Source organism: Acromyrmex echinatior, chromosome 6 (genome assembly GCF_024713525.1).
Source record: "Acromyrmex echinatior isolate Ae372 chromosome 6, ASM2471352v2, whole genome shotgun sequence".
Taxonomy (NCBI): Eukaryota; Metazoa; Arthropoda; class Insecta; order Hymenoptera; family Formicidae; genus Acromyrmex; species Acromyrmex echinatior.
In genome coordinates, this window is record NC_141857.1 from 7,608,350 (window position 1) to 7,622,500 (window position 14,151).

General features: G+C 30.7%; 1 protein-coding gene across 5 annotated transcripts in view; it reads left to right on the forward strand.

Annotated features, from left to right (window-relative positions):
* LOC105154117 (salivary peroxidase/catechol oxidase) overlaps nucleotides 1–14,151 on the forward strand; it is a 35,460-nt gene that overhangs the window by 6,786 nt on the left and 14,523 nt on the right. The window contains exons 2-6 of one of the 5 annotated variants that reach the window (XM_087406789.1): nucleotides 43–317; nucleotides 2,495–4,167; nucleotides 11,654–11,797; nucleotides 12,285–12,594; nucleotides 13,413–13,630. In XM_087406789.1, the coding sequence (XP_087262915.1) occupies nucleotides 4,086–4,167; nucleotides 11,654–11,797; nucleotides 12,285–12,594; nucleotides 13,413–13,630 (754 nt within the window). In that variant the 5' untranslated portion in view covers nucleotides 43–317; nucleotides 2,495–4,085. Of the gene's footprint in view, nucleotides 1–42; nucleotides 4,168–11,653; nucleotides 11,798–12,284; nucleotides 12,595–13,412; nucleotides 13,631–14,151 lie in introns of all 5 variants that reach the window. The other 4 variants (XM_011069422.2, XM_011069424.2, XM_011069423.2 and 1 more) reach the window with 4 other exon arrangements.

The window sequence follows — 14,151 nt, forward strand, 5'->3', positions numbered from 1 at the left end:
TCGCAATTTTATATCATTTACGTGTTTGCGACGGGATTTTAGGGTGCGTGGAAAAGGGCACTAAAGAGGAAAGTCGATATCTGCGGGTACTTATATTGATCTGGGGTGAGCATTTGGCGTGTCTATATACGTTGCCAGTGCACACCGACGTGTCTTTGTGAGGAGTCTCGTCGCCGACGATTCAACTTCCGCGAGCAGGCAGGGTTGCCCACGGCCCGCTCGACGTTTATTTCAGGAGGAAAAAAAGATGGGCGTTGAGGTGTTCGACTACTTAAACAATTATCTGCTAATAGAGCGTTGCAAGAAATCATATCTAGGTAAGCCCGCATCTCTGATTCGTTCAAGTCGGCGACGCGTCGCATCGTTCATGTGAATCCATCATTATAACGAGGAAGTTCCGTCACCGACAGACTCGTCGATTAGTTGTCGAGAACATTGTGTCGTCAAAGTAGATCGAGTAAACCGATTTATTTTCGAGAAAATCGCAATTACAATTCTGAGAGAGAAAGAGAGAGAGAGAGAGAGAGAGAGAGAGTGAGAGAGTGAGAGAATAATTATTACAATCTTATTAACTCGCGTGATCTAATCTGAGCAAGCCAAGGCTTGAATGAAGAAAAATTTTTAATCTTGTAATTGATATTTGCCAGTTATCTTTATTAGTAAGAAGATAAAGCAAAGTGGAAATATTTATTAACATTAATAAGTTTATTGAATTATTATTTACAAGTTTACATACAAGAGTAAATCTAATATTGCCTATATATACATATATTAATATACTAAAGCATTTTAAGAAAAATACAAATATAAATAGAAATAGAAAACTAAAATACGGAATGCTATTTGTATAATTGTTTTTATATTTTTGTTTGTTATGCTTTGTTTGTTTGTTAAGTGACCATATCGATCGGCTTAATCAAATAAGTGCCAGAACTTTATATACATGTTACTATTCTTTTATTGGTAATAAAGTTTTTTAATCGAGTCTTTATGCGGCTTTACATGACAATTGCACACGCATATAAAAACAAATTTGTCGCACAAATTTTGTATACAATAATATGTTGCTTTACGTGCAAATCACTCAGTGGTTTAATAAATTGTATTAACAATTTATTTATGGATTTAAGTCAATTACGAATGTTATACACGAGCGGAATAATTTTTCTCAATGACAAATGAATAGAAGTTGAACGTATCTTTTTAAAGGTGATGCTACTATTTTTACAGTTTGTTTATCAAAATTAAAAATATGTATCGTTGTTTCTATTTTACCAAAAGGAGAAATTCCATTTATACTTAATAAAAACATACTAATAAAAGCATTATATTTTTACTGACAATATTATGCGTGCATATTATGTTTCCTGGGACACTTTGTATATTTCTACAACGAAAGTAGTAGAAAAGTACTGGGAGATCTATAGAGTAGAGAATTGCACGAAAGTAAAGAAGATCTATAGGTTTCCATATTAAAAAAGCAGCCCAAGATATTATAAATTAAAATTTTAAATGTATTACTTTCTTACTTGAAAAGTGACACAAAAAAAGAAGTTTCCTAAAAAAGAGAAAAAAATTATTTTTCAATTTGACAGAAAATTGACTGTATATATATATATATATAAAGATTTTGTTTTTTTTTTAAACTTTGACGATTTTTAAAATTAAGTTAGTTAAGTTGATTCGCTTGTAATGGATTGATATACAGCAATGTTTGTTTAACTCGTTCATGGTAATAACGAAAAATCACGTTTTTTGACATGTGTCATATTCGATATAAGGAAATGATATATTGGATCATCTAAAAAGTATCCGCGGTTTTTTGTCACTAGATGTGTTGACCATCAACATAAAGATCAATGAAACATTTTTCTATATTCAAGAAAAATAAGCAAAGAAGGCTATATTTTGTCAAAGTGAGTCTTGATATTTAATAATACTTTTATATGAATTTTACAATTTTCAATTTTCTTTTTATGTCTTTAACCAAAGCTATAAATTTTGTACACAGTTGTTATTATATGCTCGAGCTATTATTATATACCGAAGTTGGATTGTGAATTTTATCCACGATAAAAGTGACGTACTTTTTTTAGAAATTATAAAGAAAGAATTTAGCATATAAATTTATTTATCGTGATCATACTTTATCATTTATTCTTTTTTTTTCTATTTTAGATAAGATTTATAATTTAATTTGATAGAAGTAATAGATAAATTCAAAATGTTTTTACAATTTTAAATACAATGATAACAATAAAGAAGATTCCTTAATTATTATACATGAAAATAATAATAAATAAAAAAACATTTGGGCAGTCTTACAATTACAATATCAAATATCAAGATAAGCAAAATACAAAAATCTGTTTGGATTACATTTTTAGATATTATATTTGTATTTTTTCATAGCTGTATTTTTTAAATATTAAATGTAAAGATATCTTAAAAAAATGTAAAATATCAAACATTTAAATTTTTACTATGTTAATAGAAGTGCGCATTAAAGAGTTGAGGTATTATCGAAAGAACAACTTAACGGCAACGCTCTGAAAGCCGGCGTACGAGTCGCGTTGAAGAGATGGAGGTGGACGAGCACGTGCTCACCGAGTGATAGAATTTTTTTTTCCGAGTTAAATAAGGTAACTTGCTCTTGGTGGGGAAATAGCGAGCCAATGGATACGTGAGCGAGCCGTCGTGTAAAGCGAGATGAATGAAAAGAGCGAAAGGAGTGAGTGAGCTGGAGAATCTTTGAGGAATCAATGTGCGTAACATGTGCACGTGATCAAGAGAGATCGTTTGAATGAGAGAGAGAGAGAGAGAGAGAGAGAGAGAGAGAGAGAGAGAGAGAGAGAGAGAGAGAATGACGATTTGAGTGTATGAGAAAACGAAAACAGAGTACATGGATAAGCGAGAGAGGAAGTAAGAAAGTAAGATAGACAAATGCGTGCGGAGTATTCAGTAACGTATCTAGGATGTCAGAGGACTAGGCTCCTTATCTTTTGAAAACAAGAATCAACCTAATAGATCTAATGATTTAAATTCAATAATTTTAGTTATCTGATTAGTCATCCGGATGAATGTAGAAGTATAATCGTCGTATTATTCAAATATTCAAATTACATTATCTAAATATCCGTTTTATTGAAGGCCCACAAAGAACACAAACTGACAGTAACATTACGTCAATGTTATAATTTCCTACTCAATGATATAATTATTATGTACATAATATGTGTTGTAGTATATTTATATTATTAAGAGGGAAATCACAATATTAATGTAACATTACTTTTAGCGTATGTTCTGCGTTAGTTATTGTTCTGTTTAGGGAATATCTCAGAGCAACACCAAGATAATGTCAAAATTACATTTACAATAAATTTAATAATTCTGATCGAAAAATGAATTTTAATAAATAATTTTAGAGCTTTTTGACGTCATAATGACTTTTTGTTTTGTTTGAATGTCTAAACATCCGAAATATCTGGATTGTCGTTATTATCTGGATATTTAAATAGTGTATAGTTAATATGAGTATTTGTATTTAATTTATTTCGAATATCCAGATACTACTGGATATTACTTATGCATGTTAAAAAAGTAAGCACGTACTCAAGTGCTTGAACAGTCATCAGGTATTATCAGTTTCAGTTGATATTCCAATTCAGGTCAAATCATGTCGACCCTGAGATAAAAGTGAGACAGAGACATATAAATAAATAAATGAATGAGATGGCAGGAAGGTTCACCGACAGGCTTGCGAGAGAGATAGGAAGAAAGGAATGGAGAGGGTATTCGCGCGACACGAAACTCCGTCGTTGTATATTGCCATCCTCGAAGTGCGTTTTTATCGGTCGCCACGCGTTCACGTATACACACAGGTGTGCTAACTTAGTGACGCGTTACGATTGTCATGAGTTTCGTATTTTATTTTCGTTCAAAGCCGGTAAATTCACGAAAATCAGTGAAATAGAATATAGATCTATGCGCTACAATACGAGAGCGAATCGGGCTGACGAGTTGATTAATACGTGATCATAACAAAAATTGCATTCTTTTGTTTCATCTGGCTACATCGGAGAATGTTTCTCATCACACCGATCGACAATAATCGTTGGGTCTACGCAATGCACGGATTAGAAAAGCCTATGGATCATGTGTCCGGTAATGATTTGTCAATGTACCTATATCTGAGTGTATCGATACACCTAGAAAAAGATATAGTAATAGGAATTGTATATATGAAATAACATTACACGAGTTTTATATTCGGAATAATATAATTAACGTACGTATAATTAAATAAATTATTTCATGCTTAAAAGAGTTTATTCTTAATTATATTATTATTATTATTACTAATAATACTAACTTTATATGTGTGTGTGTGTGCGTGTGCGTGCGTGCGCTCTGTGTGTGTGTGTGTGTACTTAAAATAGTTTATATTTTTAATTATATTATTATTACATATTATTAGTTTATTTAACTATGCACGTATAGTTGTCATCTTAATATTATAGTTGTTACTACTATAATTTTCTTTGGAAAACAATTTTCTTTAGTATTGACGGATTGTTTTGAAACTCAAAATACTTCGATCCTTAGGACAATAGAAGTGATATACACTGTCGTTGAGACATTTTTAACTTGAAACGTACTTAATACGGGAATAGTTATCTGATAATTTTTGAGCTCAGAAGCAAGGAAATTCAAACTTATAATTGATTACAATACTGCAGAATACAAATATTAACATTTTATCAATATTATAATTTCTTATTCAACAATATAAATATATTAGGTGTTGGAATTAATTCGTAGCGTTTTACAAGTGATGGGAAGTACTTTCATTAATGTATTTTTTAATGCTCATGTAAAATAAATAACATTCTTTCATTAAAAACGCTACGAATTAATTCCAACACCTAATAATAAACACATGTACGTACACTGTTGGAAAAGATATGTTGAATTTAACATAAACCGCATGTCAATGGTCTCAAATTTTAATTTAACACAAGACGAATATGTTATAAGATTACACAAATATTATGTAAGAGAATAAATACAAAAAAAAAGTAATATCGACAGAGTTTGTAAAGAAACTATCGAAGAATTTTTTTTCAGAAAATTGACATTTATGATATTAAATAACACATATTTCATTCATTCAGAATTTGTTTTAAAACACATTATTTTTACTTATTCACTTACTCATAAATTATGTCATTTTGATGTCTGAGAATGTTGAATATCAATTTCATACAAAATCTTTAAATAACAATCACATTATGTTAAATTAACACTCAAATATGTTAAAAAATTCAACACAAACTTACAGAACGTGATCAAGTAGATCGTTTCCAATACAAATACACAATTTTTTTACTGTGTAACAATTACATTGTTGAGTAACAAATTGTAACAGATTGTACTTGATTTATACTATAATATTGCTACTGTACTGTAGTACTTTTTACCAATTAAAAATCCATATCTCTCCTTAAGTGTAGTTCGAGAAAACATTGAATAGATCTATACATAATACATAATTATATAATAACTTCTAATAATATACATATGTGTATGTATGTGTGTGTGTGCGTGCATGTGTGTGTGCGTGCGTGTGTGTGTATAGGAGAATTCCCTATTAGGAAATAGGCGCCTAATACGAGATAGCGATGATAAACTAACTGTTGAATTTATTGCTTTTTGGTTGAAAACTATTTAGTGGAAAATGCATTATTAGATCATGCTAGTAATAGTCGTTGTAAAAAAAAGATTTTAGAATTTGGATGTCTTCAAGTTTCATTGAGATGAGTCTTTAAGCCTTGTTTATTATTTAATAAGTAAATATTTGGCAATAAATTCTTGATATAATGATGAAGTAAGATTATATTAAAAAATACGAGATATGTTGAATTGTTTAATTACAGAAGTTAGATTTGATGATCATAAAATATCACGCAAGACGTAGAATTTATAATATGAGATCAGGATACTTTTAATACGAAATAACCTATGCTACTACCGAGTGACAATCGTTTACTATATAAATGTTATTACAGTAATAAAAAGAATAATCGGAATGAGCGTCGAGTGCCTGTTTTTGCGATGCTTGGTACGAACTACCTGAAGACAAATCCTGGGTGGAATAAATCGCATGTTCATTTTGCACACACATTGCGGCTGTGTTTGTTTGTGTTTTAGAAACATTAAATAAAGTTTTAATTGCAATATTGATGTACTTTGCGCTTTATTATCGATTTGTCGAGATATCTCATATTATGAGCACAATTTTTTGGTTTTGCGATTTGCTCACTTTTTACATTTCTTTAATTTAAAAAAAAAATAGTAAATACAATATTTGAATTAAATTTTACATAACTAAATATCTTAAAGTTTATTAAATTCCCTTTAAAATGATCTATTATTTTTTTTTAATTCTGCCTATACACTTCCAGCATTTATCCAAAATGAACTCGGTATCTTATAATAGAGACCTTTTCTCTAATTCAATATCTACTAACAATATTGTAGAACAATTAGGAATATGCATTGTACATGTAATTAATAATAATGATTTTTAGTTGGAGGTGTAAAAATCACAGCAAATGATCGTAAAAAGTGCTAAGTGATTATTTTTAGGTTTAGCAATCGCAAACGTGTCATGCATCGTACATATTCTAAAGAAAATTTAAAAAAATGTGATTTAGTTTTTATTTTAGTCATTTCTTAGTGAGCTAGAGTTTTTTATTTATCAGAATATACCAGCGGCGCAATCATTGCTGTTCTCGAAAGTGCACATCTTGCATTTGTAATCACGCTGATTTATGCTGCTCACAGTATAGGCACGCATTGAAAAGACTCCTACGATAATGTTGCGCGTTGATTGTTATGTGTATTTACATATACATATACACGTATCATTGAGCCATATAAAAATAGTCTTCAAATAATTGCATCTGGATTAAGAAAACTATAAGAAATCTGATTCACATATACCTTGATTAAATAACATGAAAAGCACTTCAGCTCTAATGTTACTAAAATCGAAATCCAGTAATATGTTATAATGTAACGAATATTATCAGAAACTTAATGGAATATTGTTAATACATATAATTCTGATGATATTAATAAACAATATTTTTTAACCTTTTAATTAAGAGAATAGTTTTTGTATCTACCGCTGTCTTATTTTCCTTGCAATTTTCTTTCTGGATATACGTATATAAATTTCAGTTTATTTTTAGAATATAATCATGTAAAATTATTTGAAACGGCAATCACATAGATCTTTAATTTCTCTTTCACTTTCTGTTCCAATTTTTTTTAAATATAAATTTCATTAAATTGATACAGGTGGACAGCATTCTGATTACATGGAAGAAACCTCTTTGAAATATTTGGCATCTTCATAAGAATCTTAACATTCAATGAAAATGTAGGAAATATTTTTTATCTAATGAATAAAAAAACAGAAATCTATAATAAGAAATTAATATTAATCGTTAATTTGATTTTGACTTTTCAACATGATAACTATCGTGTTAAATTTAAGATGACCAATTCCTTGAAGGAGCAAAGAGGGACATTAAAAAAAATTCAGTGTTCATTACCGCAATTAAATTTTAATAGATAAACATATAAAAAAAGTTTTTAATAAAACACATATAAACAATATTATATTATTATATTATATTTGTAAATAATAATAAATAACTAAATTTATAATAATTAATAAATAACTTAATTTATAATATAACATCATAACAAAAATTATATCAAGTTTACAAGACCACGTTTTATTTTTTTAAATTGTATCTCTACTATTAGGTGTTGGAATTAATTCGTAGCGTTTTTTAATGAAAGAATGTTATTTATTTCACATGAGCATTAAAAAATACATTAATGAAAGTACTTCCCATCACTTGTAAAACGCTACGAATTAATTCCAACACCTAATAATTGTATTTTATGAATAATATCTGGATTTTTAAATTAAAAAAAATCATAAAATTCTTCACATATTAATTGAAAATTATATTTCACACTTATTATACAAAAACTTTCACTATTTTTACTTATTAATTCACATTTAATATGTTTACATTATTTTAATCATGTCTTTTATTTGGGATAAACAAATTTGAGACGCGTCGTAAAGTGGAACAAAGAGTCAAAATTTGACTGTTCCTCCTAATTTGGAACGATTGATTACACTAACAATGACGTATCTTAAAAATTTTACATCGGGATTTTGCGTTATCTCCGTTCATAAGGCGCGTAAAAAAAAATAAAATAAAAGCGCTTTTATTATACGCAATTCGAGCGGAAGCTATCGATTGAGCGTATTTGATCGATTCAGTTGTTATTGAGATATAGATGAATAATCTCAATCCCCCTCGCGTAAAGGAACAAGAGTTCGCTGCGCTTGTCTCAGCCCGGAGTTATTACAATAGATTTTTAAGTTTGTCATAAGAAATGGAATCATAATTGATTATTCTTTTCGCATTCGATTGTAATTGATCAATTTCTTATTTATTTATTAATTTAAGCTTAAGGCTTAAAACGTCTATTGTAGATCCGGATTTAACTATCGTGTCTCTTGATAAGATATTGATGCTGCAGCTCCTTCATTATATGTAGCAAGCGTTTTAATAAGATTTTAGTATTTTTACTTGCCAATTAAGGACTAATCTTTTATTGATAGATTTTTATTTTCTTATTCATAAGATAAACAAAATATTCTTTACGTTTTCACCGAAGTTTTCATTGCTTATATATCAAAGTTCTTAAATGCCAGATATTTTAAAGAGATCATTTTTGCCGAGATAATCGAAATACTATTATTGACTTATATCAATTTAAAGAATAAAATTTATTGAAGAAAGTTGTCATGAAATTGGATATAAAAGAAACATATATATAATGTAGGATGTTTCTTTTATATCCAATTATATACACACACACACACACACACACACACACACACACACACACACACATGTGCGCGCGCGCGCGTGTGCGTGTGTGTGTGTGTGGGTGTGTGTATAAAACAAAACATTCTTTCTAAGATTTTTGTTGAGTCGTTACGGAAGTGAAGGGCAATAGTAGCAGAATCAATTGAAGTTTTTATTATACAAAAGATTATATTTTACTCAGAGGGTACATATTATAGGTACGTTATAGTAGTTTTAGAAAATAAAACGTGAAGGCGATAAAAACATAAAGAAACAAGTGTGGCAACTTATAAGCGATAAATGTAAAACAAGTTGTCTAACCAATACATAGGTGATGTTATTAAATTTTTTAAGTCAGTTACTATGATTTCCAATAGTTATGTCATATAATATTGCTTCTCGAGATATTATGTGATGAGAATGCAAAATCATAAATGAATCGTCTGACCTCAATGAACTTGAGATATACATTAGCATCCTATTGAAATAATGATGATGCTTCCAAATAATATAAATACTTTTAAAGTAAGCAGTACATAATAAGTTTTACAAATTTAAAAAATGAGCATAATATTTCACTAGATTTCAGTTTAGTTCTTTATTGTCCATATTTATAACTAATTATAGATATGGGCAATGAAGAAAAATATTTCTTATCACATACTTTGTCACGACAATCACTAACGTTCAAATGTACGAATGCGGGTTCATTCGCTTCCTCACGGACGCGTACACATACCAAACAATTAATTCTTTACTGTTCTTTTGTGACCTTCACGTGTGTTCTCCTAGTTATTTATAGATCGTGTTTTAGCAGCATTATCAACGATAACACATTTTAGCAGTATTATCAGTGATAACGAATATGAGCTAGCTGCATCGAGTCATGGGTATAGTCATGTGTAACACGCGTGAACACCTGCGCGCTTTAATGTTTACCACATTAATGTGATATGGAAGGTGATAGAAACTGCACACAGACGTGTGTGTACTGTTTCGTTGATAATATCGCTAAAACGTGGTCTATAAATAACTAAGAGAGTACACGTGAAGGTCACAGAGGACCATCAAAGAATTCGTTGTTCCGTGCTTGTGTTGAAGCAAATGAATCATTCGTACGCGCGACATTTGAACTCATAGATTGATTATTGTCTTAATTGTTACTCAAAGCATCCGACAAGAAATAAGTATTTTATTTCTTTATTGCCCATATCTTTAATAAGTTATAGATACGAGCAATAAAAAACTAATTAAACTTAAATCTATTATATTGAAATATTATGCATATTTTTTAAAAATCTTTAAGATTTGCATACTGCCCTTAAAAATATTTACGTGGTATCATCACATTATTTTAATAGGATTTCTATACCTTGTCACTTCGTATCGAGGTTAAACGATTCTATGATTTTGTATTCACACCGTCTAATTTATTAAGAAGTGATATTATACATGACACACCTAAAGAACGTTTGTTTTCTATATAATGTGGAATGTTTCCCTTATGTCTAATTTCTTGACAACTTTCTTTGATCATTCATATTAAATCGATAATAGTATTTTGATAATAGCATTTTGTCTCGGCAAAAATCTCCAAAATATTTGGCATTTAAGAACTATAGCATTCAGTGAAAATGTAAGAAATATTTTTATCTTACAAATAAGAAAATAGAAATCTATTCTGAATACCAGATGCATATACATATGACGCGTGTAGATGAGTGTTAGACGAAGCCAATGTTAAATGTGACTGTACCATGATGATTCGAAACGTCAAATTGAAAAATTGTGCGTGTATTTATTATTTAAAAACTAATGAATTTAATATTATATTAAGGACTTTCCCCCTCGTGGAAAAGTTCATTTTTTTAATTATCTTTAATTTTTATTTGTGCTCAATAAATAAAATATAAAAGAATAAAAAATATAAGGATAAGAATCAAGATCTGATTATTGGATCATATTTAATGACAATGACCTAGTTTCCACCGAGGGTTTAATCCGGAGGGGTTAATCAGAATGTAAGAATCAACCAACTACAGTCGAGTATTTCCCTGTTACAGTTGAACGACAGGGGAATGCTCGATTGTAGTTGGTTGATTCTTACATTTTGATTCGGATTAAACTCTCGATAGAAACTAGGTCAATGTGTAATGAAAATATAGTAATATTGTATATAGTTATTGTATATAGTTGTATATAATGACAGATCTGCAATAATAATAATAATAATAATAATAATAATAATAATAATAATAACAATGAGGCTAATGAGATGATGATGACAATGATGATAATAATAATAACAATAATTATTATTATGTTTTTCATTTGTTTTTTTATTTGTTTTCCGAAGGGATTGCAAAGTACGCCATTATACATTTATGACATACAACACATTAAAGTAAAAAGATATAACGGGATATTTTTTATTTATTATTAATCAACGATTATTTATACACCCGCGTGTATATTCGGTATTATCAACGGGACGGGAGCCAAGCAGGGCATATGGTGACATCCTTTCGGACGCGATATTAATATAACATTTTCATTCGCGAGAGAGTCGCGTCACTCTCTTTACGCCGCACATGCAAGTTTAACGTAGTGTGAGTCATGTATTGGGATGCAAGAAGAGTCCGTCTCGACAATCTTATATTAGTTAGTCATTCTGTTTTGTGCAGCCGGCGGTGTCATGGCGGGCTCCGTTGCCACTCTGGCGATCCTTTGGATGTCTTTGCAGACGATGGGACTTTTGGGTCATTCTCATTCGATCAGCACTTATAAGTTGCCTGAATCTCTGCAGAATTATCTTGCCAGTTATACTGGTAAGTATCTACCTTTCAGACAGATGAAATGATATAAATTTCATGACATAAAATGGAAAATCGAGGGAAGGAAGTTATTAGCGATTCATCTTCCATAAATAGTTCCGTAATGATTTGGGAAAAATGTTACAGTTATAATCATATCGTGTCAAATTGCGTTTTAAGCATTACATCATATGTTACATAGTTCTGTTACATTTATCCTGCAAAGTTGTACGTTTTTAAAGAAATAAATTGACTTATATTTTAACATAATTAATTTTGTCTAACATCTATTTTTGGTTTCGAATCGATTTAGCAATATTTGGAAACGGTTCAGGTATGTTGTCAAAATTGATTGGTTTATTTCGGAACGAAGGCCTAAGTTAAGGGACTTATACTTCGAAAGTTTAATTAAAGAATATTTTTATATATTGCAGCCGTCCTTGTTTTAATCGTTGTTTAAATTAAACAGCATCATTTACTATTCCGAAATATTTCAAATAAGTGCTTTCAGGATTGCCATCTAATTATGGTTCTGAAGCCATTGTGGATACTGGTCGTTTTCAAAATCGAAGATTTCCCAAAATCGATGGGACAACACTGAACAACTCGATCGCGTTTGCGCAAATGTTAATCGATCGCATGAGCACCCTTGAAAACAATATCGCGAACGCCGGAGTTGAATTCAAGACACGAAGTCCGGCCGAGAAACAATTTTGGAATTCTTATCCTTCTGCGGATGCTGTCGAGAGGAGCATCGATGCCATTGTGGCAACGAAGGCATCATCGTATCTCGTGCACCAAAACTGTCGAAGGTACGTTTTCGAATAGATAAAATCGAACTTAAAATTACTTTTCTGTTCAATTTTACCTTGAATATCTCATTATTAACCATCAAAATGTGATATTTCACGTAAATCGTCGTGTATATATCTTATAATATATTACTTTGTGCAATTAATATTAGGTGTAGTAAAAAGAAATCCATTATTTTTCCAATAGATGGCTTTAGTAATCTGTATCACGCGTAGACGAGATACAGATTACTAAAGCCATCTATTGGAAAAATAATGGATTTCTTTTTACCTAATATATCACACATACTTTAAAAATGACACAACTGAAAAAAATTAACTATAGAAATCAAAGCCTTAAACGGTCTAGTTGGATTTTAAATGCTTGTATGATTCTTGTGTGAATTTATATACTACATACGTAGTCCCTAGAACGCGCGCCGAAATGATTTTTCGGTCTTGAAAACGCTAACTCTACTAAACTACCGCAGTATTATAATATCACAAATTAAATTAGCAATTTTCTTAAAGTCATTTTTTTAAAGTTGAGACGTTTTTTACTATTTTTATGAAGTTAACTTAGTTGACTTAAGATTGTTAGGATAATGTTTACTTAATCCATTCACGCAATGATGTAATAACTCTAAAATTACGTTTCTTAAATTGTTACATCACTTTTAAAGTAATAGGACCAGCCATTTATTAATAATTCGCTATATTAATCGGTACTAGCTAGCTAGCTTGTTGTTACGCGATCATTGATTTTCGAATCGGCGCCTTTCGATCAAAAGCTAAAATTCAATCGATGTCTGATGATTGTGCTATTGATTTTATCGCAGATTTGGCTTAGATAAAAACGACTGTGCTCGCTACATATCCACGTTAGGCTTGCGTGACACTCCGCTTGGTAAATCTTGTGCGGCAGTGAATAGCATAGAATGCGACGAGAAGTCCAAATATCGCAGTATTGACGGCACTTGTAATAATATTGAAAATCCGAGCTGGGGCAGCGCGATGACTGCGTACACCAGAGTGCTATTCTCTCAATACTTCGACGGTAAGTGTCACCTCAGATTGTGTCGCGCCTCCCCCTTTCTTTAGCCTACTACTCCCGGATTTATCAACTGCATTAGCTCGCGATATGACATCGCTCTCATCACTCGACTCGTCCAGGCTTGAATTGCATCCCGACGGTACGTTGCTATATTAGGAAAATAATTACCGCGCGTCATCATATTTTCGACCCCGTCGCGGATCGTAAACAGTCTTCGCGCGCAAATCAACCCCCTTTTCTCCCCTCCGAACTTTGCACGGGAAAAAAATTTCGTATAATAGAGCGATTTGTTGAAAACGCGCGCTTTCTTCTCGTAAAGTTTTTGTTGTTAAATTTGTATGGAATAATAATCGTACAATTATTTACAGCCTCTGAACGTTTGGCGCTTCCCTCTTTCTCTCTCGATTTCCGATCCAACGCCCATCCTATATCCTCGGAGAGAGATTATATAATAGAGTTACTTTTGAACAAAATGAATTTTTTTCTAGATAAAGTAAGTTATAAACATATGTCAATTGTTCGAA